The sequence below is a fragment of the Pithys albifrons genome, chromosome 11 (genome assembly GCF_047495875.1).
Source record: "Pithys albifrons albifrons isolate INPA30051 chromosome 11, PitAlb_v1, whole genome shotgun sequence".
In the NCBI taxonomy this organism is placed as follows: Eukaryota; Metazoa; Chordata; class Aves; order Passeriformes; family Thamnophilidae; genus Pithys; species Pithys albifrons.
The window spans coordinates 17770772-17792686 of record NC_092468.1 but is presented as its reverse complement, the minus strand read 5'-3'; the positions used below and the strand labels follow the sequence as shown (position 1 = coordinate 17792686).

Here is a 21915-nt window from a genome sequence, read left to right as displayed (position 1 = left end):
GTTGGCTGCCCACGGGTGCCATCCTGGACAAATCTCACGGGTGGAAGGGGCCCAGCCGCTGGACAGAACTCCTGGCCGGGCACCCCTTGACCCAGCCCAGCGCTGGGTGCCCGGCGCTGCCGATGCCGGTACCGGGCGCCGCCGGTGCCGGGCGCTGCCGGCGGAGGCGGAGCGCGGTCGATCCCTCCCCCGGGCAGTGCCCCGGGCCCGCCCCGCACGGTCCGGGAGGAGCCGCCGCCGCCGCGGGCACCGGCAGCGGCACCGGCACCGGGACGGCGCGGAGCAGGGCGGCAGCAGCGGCGGCACCATGGCCTCGGACAGCGAGGTGCAGCGGGCGCTGCAGTATGAACAGACTTTGGTGAGTACGGGGGCACCGGGGGACACTGGCGGGCACCGCTGTGTCGCGGGGTGCGACAGGGCACCTGGAGTATTTGGGAGTATAGGGATGCTGCGCCGCTTCACGCGGCAGAGCTCTGCAGTGCCGTGTTTAGGGTGCTGTCTCCAGTTTGGAGTGTCACCCACAGTCCCCCCAGCGGTGGATGAGCCCAACTGACTACAGACCCCCAGAACAGGACTTCTGCACATACCGCACCACCCCCTGACAAAACTTCTCATCACTGGGGAGGGATGCCCACCCTGTGGGGGCTCCCAGAGGCACCGCCCGGGCACTCTTCACCCCACCACAATGCGTGTCCCCAGCCCTCTGTCCCCAAGATAACGTATCTCCTCCACCTGCAACCTTAGCCCCATGTTTACAACTCCTTTCCCGCCAGGTCCTCCCCATTGGCACCAGGATGCCCTGTTGTCCTGAGATGTTCTCCTTTCCCGCTGTGCCCTAAGCCTCTCCACTGCCCACAGCCCTTAGACATCACAGGCAAGGGTGCTTTTCCTGGGCCTCCTCTTGGGATGGTGCCCAGTGCAGAGGATACTTTGCCCTGGCAAAAGCATTCAGAAAAGGAGGTGAGCAGGGAAGCAGAGACTGAGTTCCCATGCCCACAGCTGCCCAAGTGTGCAGAGAGCCTGAGCTGGTTGCTGTGAGCAGGGCTGGCCCTGCCGAGCCTTTCCCACCTGGCATGGGGACAGAGGGCACCATCACGGTATTGCTGCACTATGCACCCTCTGCATTGCCTTCCCAAGCACCCAAATCCCCTGTCTGATGGTGCTCCTCTGTGCCCACCCCAAGCTGCCCCTTCCCCGCTGCTCTCGGGTGGCTGCAGGACACTGGCCCACCATGGGACCCCCAGCTGCGCTGGCATCTCCACAAGCTTATTGGCCCTATGGTCCTCCCCAGCAGGGCTGGGCCAGGAGGCAGGAGCAGGAGTGCACAGGGGTGAGTTCTGGGGGTGTCTCTGCCTGCCCTCAGCCCCAGACTGCCCCTCTCGGTGCCCCAGTCACGGTGGGTGAACAGGGAGGCCAGCCCAGCCGGGCACCACGGGGCGGAGAAACCTGTGGGCAGTGCGTGAGGGGAGAGGTATGCTGGGCTGGCATCAGGACAGTCATGCACAGCACCAGCAGACTTTGCCCTTTTCTTTGGGCAGGGTAGCACCCGTGTCCTGAGTGTTCCATAGTGCCCATCCCTGTGGCCTCTGGGCTCAGTGAGGCTCATGAAACTGCCTGGGGCACGTGGGTGAGGTTGGGTGTGGGCTCTTGTCCCATAGCCTTACACCTGGATTTTGGGAGCTGCCTGGGCAAATGCTGGGGAGGAGGGGTGCCCAGCCCTGCCCAATATATCTGAGCTACAACTAGCTCCTGCCAGCACCTGCCAGGAGGGTCAGAATCCAGCTGGATCCTGACATGGGCTGGTCTGAGTCAGACTGCTCTGGGGACAGCTCTTGCTACCTGTGCCCACAGCCAAGCCATCACAGCCAGGCTGCAGGGTTGTGCACAACCATGCCCAAAGAGCCCCATTCACAACCCATGTCCTTACCCTTACCAGATTTCACCAGCCCTAAAGGTCTCCCATGCCATGGCATACCTCCCTGGGGTCCCCATGCTGGGCAGGTGTCTGTGGGAACCCTTGGTGTGCCAAGGGTGCTGGAGTATACATCAGCCCCGGTGCCCCCCACATGCCAGGCTGCCATGGTGGGAAGCAAAGGGCGTCTGAGGCAGGGGGATTAAGCTTGACAAACTGCCCTTGTTCCTTGTGGAGCCGCTCAGCATGATTAGAGCCTGGCTAAGACAGACAGCGTGACACACACCCCCTGGCCTCTGCCTGCCCACTGCCAGCCCAGAGGACCTCCCTGCCCCCCTCACTTTTAAATATTCCCCTCTACAGGAAATTTGAGACAGAAGGGTGCCTGGCATCAGCCATGTGGAGGTGGGCACTGCTGCCAGGCAAGCTCAGTGCCATGGGACAGGGTGGCACAGGGACATGGCAGCAGCAGATGCCAATGCCCACCCCAGGCACAGCATCGCCTGGGCACAGTGAGCACTGTGGGCTGGCAGTGCTCAGGGGGCTGTGGCACAGCCAGTGCCCAGGGGGCAGGAGCCTGGGACTGACATAGCGCCCTTGGACTGTGCCTGTGTCCCCAAGTGCCCCCCGCCAGCCCCCCCTGTGCCCGCTCCCTGCCTGCCCAGCACTGTGATTGTTCAGCTGTTTCACGGCGGAGGCCGGAGTCCCGGGGCTGTTTGTGTTTCAAAAGGCCTTTGTGGAAAAATAACCCGAGCGGAGGAGGAGGAGGAGGAGGAAGAGAGCCCACCACTGGCCTTCATGGCCATACCAGGGCTGCAGGAACAACAGCTGTGGCTGCTCACCACTGGGCATCCCTGGGGGTTCCATGTCCTGACTGCAGGGCTGTGACACAGGGCAGAGGGGTGGCACAGGGTGGCAACAGGATGGCACAGCTCCTTTGTTTGCATCCCAGTTGTTACAGTGGGGTTGGCTGCAAAGTGAGGCAGAGAGGAGCACAAATTGTACCACCCTCAACCAGGCTGGACCCCCTAGGACTGGGCATCCCATTGTGTGCTCCAGCGCCTAGGGGGCAACATGGCAGCCCCGGCACAGTCCCAGGAGGTGGGCACAGAGCCAGTTTGGGGTCACTAAGCCCAGGAGTGTTCCCATCTTGGCTGGGGTTGGCTGTGGGTCAGCAGTGGGATGGGAAGAGGGTGGGAGTTTGGCAGGGGAACAGCACTCCTGAGGTGCCGGCCCATTTCATCCTTCAGAGCAAACAAACTTTGCCCAAAGGGAGCCTTTGAAATCAAGACCCCATGTGGGGTCAGGGTCCTCCTCTGGCAGCTGATGCTGGATTTGGTCCCTCGAAGCGGCCGTGCCTTCCCCCCAGCACTTTTCACAGGGCAAGGAACCACTGAGACCATGCTGAGCAGGAGTTTGGGTGAAAATCTGTGTCAGGAGAGGGTCAGCAATGGAAATTAATGTACCCTCCACTCCCTACCTACATCCCTATTCTCCCTCCTGCTGCTGTGCACAACTCGGGTATTAGCAGAAAATCCACCTGGCACTGCTCTGGCTGCTTTCTGCTCCCTACCCAAGGGACCTGGGCAGGACCGATGCCCTGTGAGAAGTGCACCTTCATGCTGTCCCCACATGGAGCTGGCACGTGCCAGCAGGCCAGGAGGCTGTGAACAGGACCCAGGCATCCAGGGCGGGCACTGCTACCATCAGCCAGGGCTGGGCTGCCCACAAGCCAAGCACAGTGCCCACCCGTGGTGTTGCCCCTCCGCTGGGTGCCAGCACGGGCTGTACCGGGAAGGAGGGTGACTGCATCCTGGCTGGGCAGCCACGCGCTGTGCTGGCACAGCACGGTGGGTAGGCACGCCATCAGCATGGGGCTCACGTTGTCCCGATGTGGGAGCCTGGCAGGGCCCCTGTGGCCCTGAAGCCTCCCTTTGTGCCGGGCCAACCTCTGGCGCTTGGCATTCAGGTCATGCTGGGGGGAGTGAGGCGGAAACCAAGCAACCAAGTCCTTGGCAGTGCCTGCCAGTGCAGGACAAATGCCCTTGGCTCAGCAGGGAAGATGGGCACAAAGAGCTCCTGGCTGGCCCGGGGGCACTGCCAGGGCCACCCTCCCACCAGAACCAGGCCACGTGCCACAGCCAGGCAGGATGCACCCAAGGAGGGGCTGAGGTGACCCCTATGTGGGCACAGAGCCACTTGCACTCCCTTTCTCCCTAAACTCCCTCCTCAGCCTTGGGACTGCCCTGAGTCTGATGCTGTGCCCCCCTCTCTCCTGGAACTGGCGGTACACCCTCTCTCACACTGTCCTTCTGCCTCCCTGCTGCCAGATGTGACCTCTCAAGGCTGTCTCTGGGGGAGTATCCCAGCCCTGCTCTTTGCAGTGTTGGGGTGTGGTGCCTGCAGGGCATCAGCACAACTCCAATATCAGCCTTCAGAGAGTCTCCTGGCCAAGCTGGCTGTGATCCCATCACTTGGAGGCCCTTCCCCACCCTCTACTAGCCCAGTCTGGTGCCTGGGGCACCTGGGCAGGGCTGGGGACTGGTACAAACGTTTCAACTGCTTGCTTTGGGCACATGGGCAAAACAATTGCCATCGATCTACACACACCTTATCTGTCTGGCTGCTTCCCACGCCCTGGCAGGGAGCTGGGCACTCCCACAGGCACTGCCACCCCTTTGTTTGGGAGTGCCATGGCTGCCTGTTCCCTCACCAGGAACCTTCAATGCTGGGAGGCCATGCCAGCATGCCCACCTCTCCCTTGACTCAGTTTCCCTGCTTGGGTGCAGGAGCTGTGATGCCAGTCCCCCATAACACCCCTGCCCATTCCTTCTCCCCTAGATGTATGGGCGTTACACTCAGGACTTGGGCACCTTTGCCAAGGATGAGGCAGCCCGTCTGCGGCTGCAGGAGGGGGACAGCCCCCGGCCCCGCCGTCCCTCCGAGCTGCTGGAGTACACCCAGGGCCGCTGTGCCCCTTGTCGTGGTAAGGTCACCGGGAAAGGGACGTAGTGGGGGGACATGGGTGGGCACAGATTCTCCAGCAGCTCAACCTGGACACAACTGCCCATCCCGCCACAGTGGTGGCGGGTAAAGTTTCTCCGGCTGTCATGGGACACCGGCGCCTAGGACAATGCCACCTGCCCGCCGGGCAGTGAGGACACAATGGTCCAAAATAGCTGGGCATGCCACAGGGACTGGGGGCCCCCAGTCCCTCTGCCTGGGACTGTGCCAGGGGAGCCATGCTGGAGGGAGGTGTGTGCCCAGTGGTGCCGTGTGCGACCATGCAGTCAGCTGGATGGTACCAGCGCCAGTTAGTATTGCTGGTTGTGAGCAATTTTGTCTCTGCCAGCCTGGCTTCTCCACCCTGGTGTGCCCATCCCTGAGACACCCGGCCCTGAGCCTGCCCTTGTGTCCACAGTCTGTGCCTTGCAGTGCCAGCGGTTCCTCATCTCCAAGGTGGGCGAGGACTGGGTCTTCCTCATCCTACTGGGGTTGGTCATGGCACTGGTCAGCTGGGCCATGGACTTTGCCATTGCCACGTGCCTCCAAGGTAAGTGGGCACCAGTGAGCTCCTGGGGCCATGGCAGGACAGGGGGTGGCCATGCCACAGGGCCATGCCATGTCCTGACCCAGCTGGCCGGCTGTTCCCACAGCTCAGAAGTGGATGTATGGAGGCCTGGACACCAACGTGCTGCTGCAGTACATGGCCTGGGTCACCTACCCCACTGTGCTCATCACCTTCTCTGCTGGCTTCACCCAGATCCTTGCTCCACAGGCCGTGGGTAGGGCACTGGGGAGCTGCCTACACTCTAACAGGATGTCCACTCCCCAAGGCTGTGCATTGGGAGCTCACTGGGAGTCCTCCTGGGGGTCCTTGGGATCTTTCTAGGGCTATGGGCTGGTCTTCAGAGAGTCTCCTGTGAGTAAAGGGTGGGTGTAATTCCTGGGTTATGAGGCAAGCAGTCTTGAGGGTCTTCCTAGGGGTAAGATCTGATATTCAAGGGGTCTCCTGAGGGCTTTGAGAAAGGGCTATGGATTGAGCTGTCCCTACGTAGCAATGGGGCTGCTCCTGCCAATTGTACTGTGGAGAGAGGTCTCCCTGTGACAGTGGGGTGTGGCACAGCATCAAGGATTATCCCCCAGAAATGTGGGGCAGGGTCTCCCCAGTATTCCCCCTTCATGGCTGTGGGTCAAGGCTGTCCCCATGGTGCCAGGCTCAGGGATACCTGAGATGAAGACCATCCTTCGGGGAGTTGTGCTGAAGGAGTACCTCACCCTCAAGACATTTGTGGCCAAGGTGATTGGGCTGACATGTGCCCTGGGCAGCGGCATGCCCCTGGGCAAGGAGGTGAGTGCAGTGCCTGGGACAGGGTGGGAAGGGGGTTGGGAGAGGGGTGAGGGCAGTGTCCTCAGTCCCTCTGTTGTCCTCGCAGGGTCCCTTCGTCCACATTGCCAGCATGTGTGCAGCCCTGCTCAGCCGCTTCCTCTCCCTCTTCGGGGGTTTCTACGAGGTGAGCAAGGCAGGCTGGCCCAAGGGAGGTTCAACCTGTACCCTCCAGCAGGTTTGGCAGTGCCAGGGGTACCTGCACCCACTCACCACTGTCTCCTCCACAGAATGAGGCAAGGAACATTGAAATGCTGGCAGCCGCCTGCGCTGTCGGTGTCGGCTGCTGTTTCGCTGCCCCCATCGGAGGTAGGGTCACCCCGGGCCCCCCCAGACTCCCTGCACCTCCTGCACGGGCACCAGGGTCCACTTGACGAGGCAAGCAGGACCGCCAGGACAGCTGGCATGGGTGAGGGCAGTGCCACTCAGCGGGAAGGAGGAAGGGAGGAATGGGCACTATCCTCCCAGAGGTGTAACATCTGCTTCTGTCCTCTCCTCTACCACCCTGCAATCCAGGGAGCTCCCCACTCCAGCCCCACTAAGCCCTGTCCATAGGTTGGTGATGTGTCTGACTCTTTCCTTGCCCTTTTCTTGCTGCACTGCCCCATCAGTCTGTCCATCCATCTGTGTGTATTCCACCCCACCCCACTACCATCCTTCATGTCGTGGCCTACACTCCTGCGCTACCCTCTTGCTCATGCAGACTAATGCTGTTCTGTGTCCACCGTGCCAGCTGGGACTGGTCATGTGCTTTGCCAGGGAAGCCCTTGAACCACCCCATAGTGTGTCCGTGGCGCTAGCCAGACCTCAAGGGGCTGTGTATGAACATGGTCTTGGGGTGGGAAGCATGTCAGGCACTGGGGGCCTGCCTGTGTTTCGCCACCTCCCTTCTGCCCTTACCCCCAATGCTAGGCGTCCTCTTCAGCATAGAGGTCACCTCCACCTTCTTTGCCGTCCGCAACTACTGGCGTGGCTTCTTTGCTGCCACCTTCAGTGCCTTCATCTTCCGTGTCCTCGCCGTCTGGAACAAGGATGAAGGTATCTCTGGCAGGGTGAGGGCCTGGGGACCCCCTGCACAGCCCTGATGATCCCCACCATTCCCCAGAGACAATCACGGCACTGTTCAAAACCCGCTTCCGCCTCGACTTCCCCTTTGACCTGCAGGAGCTGCCTGCCTTCGCTGTCATCGGGTGAGTGTGGCCATCCCAGCACCCATCCCATGGCCCTGGGGTTGGCAGTGGCAGTGGCAGCACTGGTGCTGCTGGTGGTGGCAGCGGGACATGTGGGTGCTCACCCCTTGGCTCTACCCAGGATCGCCAGTGGCTTCGGGGGTGCACTCTTCGTCTACCTCAACCGCAAGATTGTGCAGTTCATGCGCCGTCAGAAGACCATCAACCGCTTCCTTATGAAGAAGTAGGTGACCAGTGGTCCCCAGCAGTGGGGTGGTGGAGCTGCCCCTGCACTAAAGTCACTCCCTGCCCTATGACACCTTGCCAGGCGTCTGCTCTTCCCTGCCTTGGTAACGCTGTTCATCTCCACGCTGACCTTCCCACCTGGCTTTGGACAGTTCATGGCTGGTCAGGTACCCATTGTGGGGTGACACACTGGTCCCCATGCCAGGGCCACCACCAGCCCAGCTGACTCCTGTTCATCACCAGCTCACCCAGAAGGACACCCTGGTGACACTCTTTGACAACCAGACGTGGGCCAAACAGGGGCTCAGTGATGAGTTTGAATACTTGGGCATCCTGGAGGCCTGGCGCCATCCCCGCTCCAATGTCTTCGTCACCCTTGTTGTCTTCATTCTCATGAAGGTGGGTGCCTCCTGCCCCTGTCAGCCCTGAGGTACCACCAGGAGGTTATGGAGAGGAGCACCTGGATGCCACTAGGGAGGTGATGGATGGTTGCCAGCAAGGTGGCACCAGAAAGCACTGGGTGGCTGTTCCCAAAGGCCACCAAAGTGTTGGCTGGGTGCTGTTCACCTGCCATCAAAGACATCTTGGCTGGGAGCCATAATGGTGCCACCAGGAAGGTGCTGGCTCATTGCTCCAAGGTGCCACCAGGGAGGAGCTGGCAGGGTGCCCCTGGGAGGAGCCCGTGCCCCATGGCAGGGTGTGGTGCTCATGTACTGCTTCACAGCAGCCAGCTGCAAGTCATGGCAGGGGCAGGAAGCAGGGCTGGGGCAAGGAGGACAACTAATGGGTATCTGCCTCCTCCCCACAGTTCTGGATGTCAGCCCTGGCCACCACCATTCCAGTGCCCTGCGGAGCCTTCATGCCCGTCTTCGTCATTGGTGAGACCCTGTACCCTGTGTGGGCATGACAGGAGGAAGGAGCCACCTGCCAACCCTTACTGGTCACCTCAGGAGTCCTCCTGTGTCCTCTTCCCTGGCAGCACTGGGCAGAGGAGAGGGCATGAGGCTGGGTAAGGTGCCAGGCTGTGCCCTGTGCCTGATCTCAGCCCCTCTCTGTGGTCAGGGGCAGCCTTTGGGCGCCTTGTGGGGGAGAGCATGGCAGCCTGGTTCCCTGATGGCATCCACACAGACAGCAACATCTACCGCATCGTGCCAGGGGGCTACGCCGTGGTGGGTAAGCAGCAGGCTGGAACAGGGACACAGTGGTGGGCATCATCTGGAGATGTTCCAAAGGAGCTGGTGGGTTCCCAAGGGCTGAGGTGCTGGCCCCAGGAATCTGGAGTGATACCACCACTGGGGATGTCCCTGTGAGGTCCAAAGGTGTGGTGGATGTGCTAGAGGGGGGAAACCAGGGTGGGGACCCAGCCTGGCAGGCAACACCTGACAGGCACCCCTGTGTCTTCTGGGGGCAACCGCAGGGGCGGCTGCACTGTCGGGTGCTGTCACCCACACGGTGTCCACGGCTGTTATCGTCTTCGAGCTGACGGGGCAGATTTCGCACATCCTGCCCGTCATGATCGCTGTCATCCTGGCCAATGCTGTGGCCCAGAGCCTCCAGCCCTCCCTCTATGACAGCATCATTCGCATCAAAAAGCTGCCGTACCTCCCTGAGCTGGGCTGGGGCCACCATGAGTGAGTGTGTGTCCCCAGTCCCACCCCAAGCTCCTCACCAGGCACAAGGGGAGGAGATAGCATCACTCTGAGACCACCTTTACCCTCTCTGGGCAGGAAATACAATGTGCGGGTAGAGGACATCATGGTGCGGGACATCCACTACGTCACTCTCAACTGCAAATACCGGGACCTGCAGCAGGTCCTGCACAGCACCAAGATGAAGAACCTGCCACTGGTGGAGTCAGCTGGTGAGACACAGGAAGGGGTTCTGCCATTGCCCACCCCAGCCATAGGGCATGCCGGAATGGTTGGTGGATGGCAAAGGGGACATCAGGAGCCAATGCAGCCCCTTTCTGCTTCTGGCAGAATCCATGATCCTGCTGGGCTCCATTGAGCGGGCACAGGTGGGGGCCCTGCTCAGCAACCAGCTCAGCCCTCATCGCCGGCTCCTGACCTTGCGGCAGAAGGTGCTGTGCGAGGATGGGCACCGCCTCTCTGATGCCAGCATCCGCTTCCAGGTGAGAGGCATGGGCACCTTGGGGGATGCCTCATCAGGGTGCCCCCTGCCATCATCTCCCCACCACCACTTCCCCCCACAGATCAGCACAGAGACCTCCTCAGGCAGCCCTGCCCGCCCTGCCCTCCGCAAGCCCCTGAAGCCAGCGCTGAAGCGAGTGTCCAGCAGCCCAGCTGACAGTCCCCCAGGTGAGTCTGCATGCAGCCCCTGGAGCCCCGCTGTTCCCACAACTGACACCCTCTTCCCACCTGCAGCTGGCACCGCTGACCACAGTGGCATTGCCCTCAAGAGCCTCTTCTGTGCCAACCCTACTGCAGAGCCCACCGAGGTGAGAGCCTGGCCCTGCCCATCCCTACCTGGCCCTGCCCATCCCTGCCTGGCCTTTCCTGGCCCTGCTCAGCCCTGCATGGCCTTTCCTGGCCTTGCCTATCCCTGCTTATCCCTGCCTGACCCTTCCCAGCCTGGCCCGGCCCTCACTTGTCCCATCACTTGTCCCATCACTTGTCCCATCACTTGTCCCCTCACCTGTCCCATCACTTTCCATTCCTGCACAACCCTGCCTGTCCCTCCCCATTCCTTTCCATCATTCCCCAAACCCATCCATCCCTGCCTGTCCCATATACCTTCCCTGCCCATCTCTGCCTATCCTCGCCTGTCCCTACCTATCACTGACTGTCCCATCCCTTCTCTGCCCATGGCTGCCCATCCTTTCCCATCCCATCCCATCCCGTCCCATCCCATCCCATCCCATCCCATCCCATCCCATCCCATCCCATCCCACTCCATGCCATGTCCTAACTCCGCTGTCTCTCCCGCGGTGCCAGGCCCAGGGCACAGCCTGTCATAAAGGCAAGCGCGTCCGCATTTCCATTGTGGTAAGCTGCAGCCAATCGCAGCCCAGGCACAGCTCCTCTTAGCCAATTGGAGCCTGCAATCTGAACCAATCAGGGACCTGCCAAGATTCTGCTTGGCCAATCATATTCGGCCTGTGTCTGTGCCACCAATCTCGGACAGTTACGATTCTGTTCATCCAATCACGGTGTCCATCCTCCTAGTCCCAAACCTCCCTGGCCAATCAGGACATGGAGCCTCTCAGCCAGTCATGGCCATGGGATTTGCCCCACTTTGCTCAGCCAATCATGGCACACCTTGCATTTTTTCCACCAATCACAAGCTTGGCTTTCCAATCTTGGCCAGTCAGGGTGTGACTGATGTCCTGTCAGCCAATCATGTTACCTGACCTGCCCACATGCTGCCTGCGCCCTACCTGCATGTGCTGCCTGTACACTGCCTGTACCCTGCCTGCAGCCAGTATGTGGGCATGCTGCCTACCACCCTCCAGGCTGCTCCAACACACCTCTCTTGCAGGAGGAGATGATCATGGGTGACAAGATGACCCCAGAAGAGGTGAGAGGGTCCTCAGAGATCCCAAGGGGATGTCAAGGCATGAGGTGGTGGGAGACGTGAGGGGTGGATGACACAGATTTCTCCACAGCACTGTGTGTAGGGAGAATGGGTGAGCCCTTCCTGGTACCTGGGGGGAGGCCATGCCCCTCACCCTGCCCAATGACACACCCTCTCCCCAGATCCTGGAGTGGGAAGAGCAGCAGCTGGACCAGCTCGTGGACTTCAGCAGTGCCAAGATTGACCCCGCACCTTTCCAGCTGGTGGAGCACACCTCGCTGCACAAGGTGCACCCACACCCCACCACAGACCCCCACCCACACCCTCCCAGACCTCCAACTCAGCCCCCCTCCTTCTGCAGACCCACACCATCTTCTCGCTTTTGGGCCTGGACCATGCATTTGTCACCAGCATCGGGCGCCTGGTGGGCATGGTGTCCCTCAAGGAGGTGAGCAGGGAGGTGGTGGAGTTGTAAGGGCATGGAGCAGCACCTGGAGCTGTTTGCCCATGGTTTTGGGGTGCCCACAGCTGCGCAAGGCCATTGAGGGCTCACTGACAGCCAAGGGGGTGAAGGTGCGCCCACCACTTGCCAGCTTCCGTGACAGCACTGCCAGCACCACCGAGGCCGACACCACGGCCCTGCGCCAGCTCTGGGACCGCCACCAGCACCACCCCATGCCCCGCGAGGCCAGTCCTGGGGGTGATGATGATGACAACACTCCCAAGGACCAGTGAGTCTCTTGGGGTCCCCCCCTGTGTTCCCAGAAGCCGCAGGGGCTCCTGGCAGGTGCAAGGGGATGCCCATCCCTTGCCCACTCATGCCAGGCTCAGCACAGGAGTGGGCACCCTCAATCCAGTGCTGCTGCCTCCTCCTTGTGCTGGGAATCAGCTGGGTGCCCCCGAGCCTGCCCCTGCTCCCCACCTACCTGCCATCTCTTGGGGCTTCCCACTTTGCTACCTCTGCACTCCCCTAGGCCCTGATGCCCCCTGAAAGGGCCATTGCCCTCACCTCCCTCCATGGGCACCACAGTGTCCTTGCTTGGGGTGACTCGGGGGGGCAGAGGGGCACCAGTCGGGATGTCCATGGGGACTGCCCCCTGTCCTCAGCATCTGCTGACTGGGAACAGGGGGTCCTGCTGCCTCTCTGCTATGCACCCCACCCCCTGTAAATACAGAGATTTTTATATTAATTTAATAAAAAGACTTTATAAACAGAGCCAGAGCTCTGGGGGGCTGGAGGTGGGGAGGGGCACAGCCAGTGGGCACCAGCTGAGCTTCACCTCAGTGGTGGAGTTGGCATCACTTGGGCTAAGGAGCCTTTCATTGCCCAGTGCCACTCACAGCGTGGCCTCGCTGCGGTACAGCAGCAGCGGGGGCTGGCCAGGGCGAGCACTGGCGCGGCGCCGGGCAGTGATGACCAGCATGCCGGTTTCAGTGAGGGTGCAGCTCACCGACAGCGGGTCCATGTCCTCCGGCAGCTGGCACTGGTGGGTGAAGGTATCACAGATGGTGCCATCCTCAGCCACCTGCGGAGAGGCAGCATCGGTGCAGTGGAATATGGCATGTCATGGTGGTACATGGCACATCCCCAGTTACCCCAGTGCTACTACTGGGGCAACTCCCAGTTACCCTGGCTCCAGAGGGGAGCTCAAAGGGCAGTTCCCAGTGACTTGGGGACAATTCCCAATTACCCCATTGCTAGCAGACCGTAGGTCCCAGCTGCCCAAGTCTTGGTTTGTGGGGTAATTTTCAGCTGCCCCAATGTCAGCAGGGACTGTTCCCAGTTTCCCACTTCCAGTAGAGAACACAATGGAGCAGGAAATCCCATTGCCCCATTCTCCTGAGGTCAGTTCCCAGTTATCCCAGTGCAGGAAAGGTGCAGTACAGCAGGAGCTACTTGTCCCATCACTAGGGCACAGCTCCTATTTACCCCACTGCTAGTAGGGACTATTCCCAGTTACTACCCACTCCCCACTACTCGCAGGAACGTGGTGTCATGGGGCAGGACCCCCACTGTGCCATAGCCAAGGGGGGATGTTGCCCCCACCGGGTGCCTCACCTTTTCTGCCTGGATGGCAACATGACAGTTGGAGGTGGTCACCACAATGTCGGGGGGCTCAAACTGGCTGACATCGGCCACCACTTGGTAGGTGTCACCCTGGGCACGCACCTGGGTGCCCAGGCTGCAGGGGTACATGGCGCCTGGGGACTCTGTGGACATTGGAGAGCAGCTGGGCATGGGGGCACGGTGGTCACGGGCCAGGGCACTGGGGGTGTGCTGGAGAGTTTGGTGACACTGGGAGAGGGAGGGCTGGGGGTGGCAGACAGCAATAGGAGTCTGGGGACACTGAAGGTGCTGAGGTGGTTGCAGGGGGAACTGGGTGTCCCAGGAGTGTAGGGGTACTGGGTGGTCTTGTGTGGTGGTCTGGGAGTCGAAGGAGGGAGTAGGGTGTCTGGAAGCACCTGAGGCACTGATAGTTTCTAAGGGCACTGAATAACCTGCAGACAGCAGGGGAATGGCACAAGCTGAAAACAATGGGGATGACCTTGTGAAACTCTGGGGACAGTGGATTGTGGAAGAGGAGAGCACTGGAATTACTGGGGGTGTACAAGAGAGGTGGGGGCTAGCAGGAAACATCAAGGGGTCTGAGGCACAGGGGAGCTGAGGGCATAAGGGCAACCGGGATGGTTGGGGTGGGATGGGAAAGGCTATGAGAGGTTCTGGGGACACCGGGAGGCTCAAAAATGTCTGTGGAGGGGGTAACAGGGAGCACAGTAGTCCTGGGGACAGCAAGGACACCAGGGGTACTGGAGACTTACAGGGGGAGCTCAAAAGCACTTGTGAAGGTGAGGGCTAGAGAACAGTCCAGAGAACCATGGGGGACCAGGGGGACAGTCAGGCTTCCCCTTCCAGCCTTCCCAGCCCATGCAGGGGGTGAGGGACCCATGCTGTGCCCAGGTGCAGGGCAGCTGGATAGCGTTTGAAGGGATCCCTCCCTGGAGTAGCAGAGCCACCCACTCCCCATCCCCGGTACCTGGGTACCCAAACACCTCGTGTGCCCGTGCCCCAAAGGGTCCATGCTGCCGGTCGCCCTCGAAGCGGGGTTCGCCATGTCCCTGCCCATAGGTACTGATGAGCTCGGCACAGTATGCCGAGGCTGAGCTGAGCGATGCCATGGTGTCTGCTGCCTGCGCCCCACAAAGCCCTGCTGTGGGGAGGGTCCAGCCACCCGCCAGCCACTACTGCCAGATGCCCATAATTAGGCACCCTGTCCCTAGGAATGCAAGATAAGGGACGATGCCTGATGCCTCTGTCACCCTGTGGGGCCGCCGAGGGGAATACATCACTGCCACCACTGGCCTGCCACCCCTCTGGCCCCATAAAATGAGGAGCTGACCCCCACCTGCAAGAGGCTTCCAGCGCAGCAATCGCACAATTGACTTTATTCAAGACCTGGCAGGATAGAGGAGGGGGTGCCGTGTTGTGGACACCCCACAGGTACCGCCACAGTGGGGTGGGGGGCTCAGGCAGCTCCCACAGATATGCACATGCGTGCACATGCCCATGCGCTCCCAGGTGTGCACATGCACACATACACAGAGCAAAGCCCCCCACCCACCTACAGACACCCTGTAGCCCCCATCTTATCCCACCCCATCCCAGTACCCTGGGGAGCATCTGCTGTCCCCAGGAGAGTGGCAGTGGGTGGCAGGGAGCCCATTCGTGTGGCATTAGGCCTGCTGGCCCCTGTGGCCCCTCACAGCTTGGTGATGCAGGAGTGGGGTGGGGGGCAGCCCCACATCGGGCACCCCAGGGCAGGGAGGGAGAACAAGGGCTGTGCCCAGCAGAGGTTTGTGGGGGTGCTGGGGGTACACACGAGCAGGAGGGCAGCGGGTGCTGGGGGCACCCCAGGGCGTGAGCCCAGGGGACCATGGCAGGGCTGGGTGAGGAGCAGCATGCAGAGGGAGAGTGGCCCCATAAGAAGACATGCCATGCAGGAAGGGGAGCAAAAGCGTTGGCAGAAACTGGCATTCCTCCCCCAAACCACATGCCTGGAACCCCTGGCATAGGCTTGGGGGGCCCCCGAGATGGGGGTGCCACCCCCAGCCAGGACAGGAGGGGCTGGTCACCCTTCATGTAGGCACTTGGTTCCCTGCTAGTGGTGAGCAACCTGGGGACAGGGACATCAGTCCCACTGTCTACCTTCTCTCTCCACCCAGCATTGCCTCATGGCTAGGCTGAGCCCCTTGCTGAAGGGCTGGCTTGGGGCTGCTGTCCTGGTGACCCAAAGCTACCAACCTGGGGGCCTGTGCTCACCCGGCCCTGCAGTCTTCCTGTGCCAGCCCCATGCATGTACAAAAGTATAGAAAGTCCCAGCACCACGGCAGATCCACAGCCCCCCAGCACGCCCAGCACCCCCACAGCATCTCTCCGGCAGCCTCACATACCAAGGCAGCAGTTCACAGTTTAAAACTCGGTCCAGTAAAAGTTGGCCAGGGAGAGAGGAGAAAAGCCCCTCCCACCCCAAATGCCCACCACCACCCTGGCTCAGGGTGGTGGAGGCACCACAGGATGCTCAGAGAATTTCAGCCATGCCAATGGCAGGAGCGGAAGGGGAGCCTGTGCCCAAAAGAGGAGCTCAGGGTGGTTTGGGGGAGAACATGCGAACAAACAGCCCCACTTATTTAGTCTTGTCAGTTTTGGGGGACACATCTGGGCATTAGGAGAGGGGACAGGTGCCCCTCAGGCCCTTCTCTGCGCCTCTTCCCTGCTCTCATGCAAAAATCCAGGAGGGCAATGATGTGGCCAAGCAGGGCCAGGGCATGGGTGGGGGCACACTGATTGGGGGGGCTTCAGTGGTCCTCCAAACCCCTCCTGCACCCAGATAGCGAGGGGGAGCAGCAGCAGGGCCCAACCCTCACCCAGTATGGGGTCTGTCCAGACGGCTTCGGCAGGGGGGCTGGACCCCCACCAGGAGAGGCAGGGAACCCTGGGGGGCATCAGGGCTCTTCAGCCTCCTCCTCCTCAAGCGATGCCACCCCAGAGGAGGCAACATCGGAGACTTTCCGGCGCAGTGGGAAGTCCTTGCTCAGCACCACCTCATCCTCTGCAGGCAAGAGGCAGGCTTCGGCGTAGGACATGGAATAGAGGGATTCCTGGCACCGGAGCTGTGCCAGGCCCCGCAAGGCACTTTGGCTGGCTGGGGGTGGCAGCTTGGGCAGCAGCAGGTCCTCGCCCCCCAGGGAGCCCAGCAGTTTGGCAGTGAGTTCGGAGGGGGACACCATCTCCAGGCTGCAGAGGCTGGAGCAGAGAGTCTCAGGGGAGAGGGTGTGCGAGGAGTCGCTCTCGGGCTCACAGGAGCCATGCCGCATGCCCAGCTGGCACAGGTGGCCCTGCAGCAGATCTCGCAGCAGTGCACTGGCGGGCATCATGCCAGGCAGCTCTGTGGGGAAACAGGATGCCTGGGTCAGATGAGGGCTGAGGGCAACAGGGATGTCAGCTGACCCCAGCCCTCTACTCAGCAGTTTGGGAGCAACCCCATGCCCCCTTTGCCCACAAATTGCTGCCTGCACTGGTAACCACCAAAGGAAGAGCAAAACATGCTCTGGTCCAGGGAGGGTGTCATGTTGAAGGGCTTCCCCATTCCTGGCACATGCACTGTTTGCTACAGTGCCAGACAGGGGCAGTGCCCCATATGAGGATGGCCAGGCTGGGGAATGTGCCAAGCAGCTCCTTCAACCCTCAGTGGTGGGACACTCACACCAGCAACAGGACAACTTGTCTGCTCCCCATGGTACTTACCAGTGGCCTGGGAGCTCTCTGTGGAGGGCAAGAAGTCCTCGTCATAGGACTCGTCATTGGAGTCGTCCCCATCCACTGAGGACCAGGCTCGCAGCTTGGCCTCAGCAATGGCAAACTGCTCTGCCACGCCTAGCACAGGACAGACACAAGTTAAATGCATGTAGGGAGGTGCATCCAAAATCCCCCTCCCCCAGCACCTCTATGCCCACAATGCCATGATATAGATGAATGGGGGGAGGGAGGGAGGGAAGGATGGATGGATGGATGGATGGATGGATGGATGGATGGATGGATGGATGGATGGATGGATGGATAGGGACAACCCCCACCCTCAACCTTGCCCTTGGCCACAGTGGGGACCATGCCCACTGGCCATGGCCCACAGTGCCCACCGGCAGCAAATCGTGCCTCCTGCTCGCCCTCACTCAGGTGGCAGTAGGAGCTGAAGGCGCTCTCCAGGGCAGCAGGTGACTCCACTGGCTTACACCAGCCCTTCCACTCGATGAGGTGGGCCACGCGGCCCTGAGCCATGGCTGTCGGCTTTGTCACGTGCTCCTTCACGACCTGTGAGATGCCTACAGAATGTACCCCCATGTCAGCATCCCCTGGGCACTCTAAGTGCCTTCCACAGAGCTCAGCACCCTGGGGACCCAGAACCTCCCCTCCAGCCCATGAGACCTGGCAAGTCCATGTCCTCCTCTTGGGCATCAAGGACCCCTTGAGCCCCCCAAACTCCAGAGGGTTGACCTGCATGCACTTCCCAAGAGGCCCAGACCCTTCACCTCATGAGAGTCTCCTTGCCCAGCTGTGCCCCTGTGTGAACAGTTACCATGCAGTGAGGAGCGGGCCAGGGCAGCGATCTCCTGGATGGTCAGCGCACGCCGTGACTTGGGTAACATCTCGACAGTGTCCTCAACATTGACCTGCCGGAGGGGGCAGCAGTGTCACAGACCCTGGCACCACTCTCATGCTACAGAATGAGCCTCAGCCCCTCTTGGTGCCCTCCACAGGGGTCCTGGGGTGTCTGTGCACACACACGTTACAGGCATACATGCATGCGGAAGGTTGGTCACAGTCTCTGTATGCAAGGAAGTGGAAATATGCACCTGTGCCTGAGGGTACTCTCCCACAGTTAGTACACGCATATGCTGACACTGTGCACATGCACTGCACACACTCACACCTGCACTCTTCCATGTACACACACAGACATGCTCAGTACACACACACCTGCAGGTGTCTGCTCAGGTAAACATATGTACACATGAACACAGGCACTCAAATACCTGACCTGTCCATAAACACACACCAGCACACACACATCCTCGCTATGCACACATGTGAGCTCACTGTACACACATGTGAGCCCATGCACTTGCATGCACACACACACGTGCATGCCCTGTGCTACTTGGTGCCACTGAGTGTCCTCCCCAGCTTGTGCACACACACATGCACGGCCACCCCAGACAGATTCCCTGGCACCCACTCCCTGGCAGTGCACACACCATACCAGGACATTCCACTGCATGTCCCCATTGCTATCTCGGCCATGCCAAGCCCTGAGCCCACGGTCACAGGGGAAACGATGTGGGATTTGGAGGCGCGCAACAAATTGCATTGCCATGGCAACGAGGCACCGTGGACTGATTTCTCCCAGGATACAGCCCGGCTCATGGCTGACGTCAGAGCAGCCCTGAGCTGCTGCGAGATGGCAGGGCCATGGCCAGGATGGGTGGCCCACTGTGGAGTACCAGCACACAGATGGGGCTCAGTGGTACCTGGAGGAAGTCCTGGCTGTCGAAGGAGGCCTGGCGCACCAGCCGGGGCAGTGGGCGGGCAGCACTCAGCGGTGACAGTGCCTTTACCTCCTTCCACTCCACACACAGCGTTGTGTCCACGGCCACTGTAGGAAGAGCCAGGGCCAACCTCAGCATCACCATTCCCCAAGCAGCCCTCTCAGCCTCTGACCCTGTGGTAGCAGCTTCTTGCCCAGTCTGAGACCAGACACAACTCGTTGCTGCAGCACCAGTGACTCATGGCCGGGCAACTCTTCCGCCTGTGTCAGCGGTAACACGCGGCCCTAACCTGGCACTGGAGACCAGCCGCCCATCCGAGCTTGGCAGCTGCTTCAGCAGGGATGGGGCAGCTGGACCAGGCCTGGGGGCAGAGATCAAGCCAGGCACTGCATGCATGGAGGGAGGAAGCACTGGACCATGCTTGCAGGGGGCTGGTGCTCCTCCACTGTCTCCAAAATCCCCCTTTCCAATTCCCCATCTCTGGGGCAGGAGGGAAAGGAGAAAGAAGGGATAGGGGCAATAAAAGCACCCGCACCTGTCCTTCAGTCCAACAGCATGACCTCCTGGCACTGGCACCCCAAATGTATGGGTGTCCACACCCTTGGGCACTGACTCTCAAGCACTGGGCCTGGGGAGAGGGTCTCCTGTCACTGCAGCCCCCAGGAAAGCCCAGTCCCAAAGGTGCCTGGGTGTTCCTGAAGAGCCTAATTTCCCCTGCACCCAGGTGGGCCTGGCTGACGTAAATGAGCCATGAGGTGGGATATGGGGGGGGGGGCAAACAGTATTCCCTCCCACCCACATCTGAGGGTAGATAGACCCTGGTTCCTGGAGAAACTGCTTATAGGATCACCCCCACTCCCAGCTGCAGGCAGGGGCACCCTGTGGTGACGTTGCAGCATCAACACCCCTACGCCCTCAGTAACAACACCTCCAGAACCCCTAAGGCATGTCTGTAGCGCTCTGAACACTGTCCTAGCCCCCACCAACCCAGCCTCCAGAACACCCTCAGATCACAGCCACAGCCCCTGTCACCCGCACGCCTCCTGCAACACCCCCGAGACATCTGCAGCAACCCCACAGCACCCCACACACTGTAGCACACCCCTGCCATCCCCCATAGCCACTCCAATAGCCCCCCTGAACACTCCTATCTCTCTCATAGCACCCCCTTAGCCTCCCAGGACTCTGACCAGCCCCCCAAACCCATGGTTCCTTCCCAACCCCCTTGTACCCCCACTACCACTCACCAGCTCTCCCAGAGCTGCAGCCCAGCCCCTCCAATCCCTGCAACCTCTACACATCCTCAGCCTTCCATATGTTCCTGCACTCCCTGGACCACCCAGCTGCCCCAGAGCAGCATCCTGACCTCCCAAATCCCCACTCATCTATAGCCTCCATCACCCTATACCTACCTAAGTCCTTCATAGCCCTCAAGCTCTCTGTATTCCCACCATACTTGGATACCCCAGCTCTATGAGTATTCTCCCTACTTCTGTAAGTCTCCTTATCCCACAGATCCCACAGCTTCGCAATCCCCATACATGACCATTCCATCCCCTAGACTCCTCCTCAGCTCCCCTATAGCAGCCTCCTGCTCTCCTTCTTCCCATATACCCCAGCCCTCATAGCCCCGGCACCCTCTTCGCATCACCTCCAGTCCCTCCGCCGCCTCCAGCAGCCCTCGTATACTTCCCCCTTCTCATCCCTGAGCCCTACCAACATCCCCCATACCGCAGGACCCTCAAACCCCTTAAACCCCGGTCCCATCCCGGTGCCGCTGACCCACCGATGGTGGTTTTGGAGCCGATGCAGCCCATGCTCCCGGGGGGGCCCCGGTGCGGGCACTACCGCCGGCTCCGCGCCGTCCGCATCGCCCCCCGGCCGCATGGGCGGCCCCGGGCAGCGCCCGCGCCCCGCCGGAGCCGCTGCCGGGCCGGGCCGGGTTGCGATACCGGAGCCCCGAGCGATGCCTGCGCGGGGCCGGGGAGCAGCACGTCCAGAGACGTCACTGCTGGGGGAGGAAGAGGAGGGAGAGTGGGAGGCGGGAGGAAGAGGAGGAGGAAGAGGAGGAGAATGGGAGAAGAGAAGGATGCGCGGGAGGAAGGCTGACAAAGAGGAGGCGAAGGGGGATGAAGGATGAGGGAGAGGAAGAAAGGGGAGAACAGGGGAAAGGGAGGCCGGGAGGACGAGATGATGAGACAGAGAGGAGAGGGGGGATGAAGGCAGCTGGGGAGGATGAAAGAAGAGGGGGGTTGAAGGAAGAGGAAGAGGGGGATGGAGGAAGAGGAGGGGGGCGCAGGGAGGAGGAGGAGGATGGACTAAGGAAGAGGAGGGGGCTGAGAAGGAGGAGAGGAAGGCCGGGCACCGAGGAGAGCGCCGTCCCAGCACCGCGGACAGCGCTGCCCCACTTGGCCCTAGGCCCCCGGGGCACCATCGCGGGGGCACAAAGGGCTGCGACCCTGGAGCAACAGGGCACCCCTCAGCCCCAGGCCTGCCCCCAGAAGGGGGTGGTCTGGCCCTGCCTGCCTCTACCCTCCCGCGAGGAGCTGTTGATGCCGGAGGGAACACACAGCCCATGGCAGGGGTTCCAACCCCGATGGAGCTGGGCTGGGAACAGGTGGGTGCAGGCTTTGGGACGTCACATCTGACAAGCATCACAGAGACATCCCCTGCAGGAGATCGAGGCCAGCGCTGATGGCGAGGCTGCAGTCAAAGATGTGTTCATTCTGAAACCTACTGATGGCAATTAATGCTGCAGTACATTTTCCTAGGCACAGGAGGGCATTGCTGGGGTGCCACCCTCCTCCTGGCAAGCACGTTACCCAAAACAGCTCAAAGCGTCTCCCTCATCACTCCCAGTCAGCGGGAGCTCCTGTCCAGTCCCTGGCCCCCAAGCCTTTCTCTGCCAATTGCTTCCCAGCATTAGTCCTGCCAGGGCTGCAGCTCAGACAGATCAGCCTCTAATCTGGGGAACAGCCTCTGGCTAATTATTCTGTACCCTCTGGGCCATGGCCAGGGTGACTCAGCAAGAGGCAGTCCAAGGCATTAAAGACAAGTCTCCATCC

At 60.9% G+C, this 21915-nt stretch overlaps 3 protein-coding genes across 6 annotated transcripts; 1 reads left to right on the top strand and 2 right to left on the bottom strand.

Moving 5' to 3' along the window:
* The first annotated feature begins 205 nt into the window (after positions 1–205).
* Positions 206–12464, top strand: CLCN2 (chloride voltage-gated channel 2). Of its 4 annotated transcripts, XM_071566635.1 has the most exons (24): positions 206–358; positions 4754–4898; positions 5334–5465; positions 5569–5697; positions 6130–6263; positions 6349–6426; positions 6530–6608; positions 7212–7337; positions 7405–7489; positions 7611–7712; positions 7797–7881; positions 7958–8113; positions 8523–8592; positions 8777–8887; positions 9132–9345; positions 9442–9575; positions 9694–9845; positions 9927–10032; positions 10099–10172; positions 10669–10719; positions 11213–11251; positions 11431–11535; positions 11610–11696; positions 11777–12464. In XM_071566635.1, the coding sequence occupies exons 1-24, from the start codon at positions 308–310 to the stop codon at positions 11981–11983; spliced, it is 2652 nt and encodes an 883-aa protein (XP_071422736.1). In that variant the 5' UTR covers positions 206–307; the 3' UTR covers positions 11984–12464. The 4 variants fall into 4 exon arrangements, with proteins under 4 accessions (XP_071422736.1, XP_071422735.1, XP_071422732.1 ...); XM_071566634.1 differs by lacking the exon at positions 10669–10719 and having other exon boundaries at positions 231–358; XM_071566631.1 differs by having other exon boundaries at positions 231–358; positions 9927–10172.
* An 85-nt stretch (positions 12465–12549) lies between these two features.
* LOC139677103 (heat shock protein beta-7-like) lies at positions 12550–14425 on the bottom strand. The gene is made up of 3 exons (XM_071566726.1): positions 14284–14425; positions 13308–13459; positions 12550–12774 (listed from the first exon to the last, which is right to left on the bottom strand). The coding sequence occupies exons 1-3, from the start codon at positions 14423–14425 to the stop codon at positions 12586–12588; spliced, it is 483 nt and encodes a 160-aa protein (XP_071422827.1). The 3' UTR covers positions 12550–12585.
* Positions 14426–14663: 238 nt separating this feature from the next.
* On the bottom strand, positions 14664–21089 carry FAM131A (family with sequence similarity 131 member A). The gene is given in 7 exon segments (XM_071566355.1): positions 14664–16692; positions 17052–17180; positions 17444–17626; positions 17881–17974; positions 18833–18957; positions 20637–20680; positions 20682–21089. Coding segments are annotated over 7 exon segments (1074 nt in total). The 5' UTR covers positions 20738–21089; the 3' UTR covers positions 14664–16249.
* Positions 21090–21915: the final 826 nt, after the last annotated feature.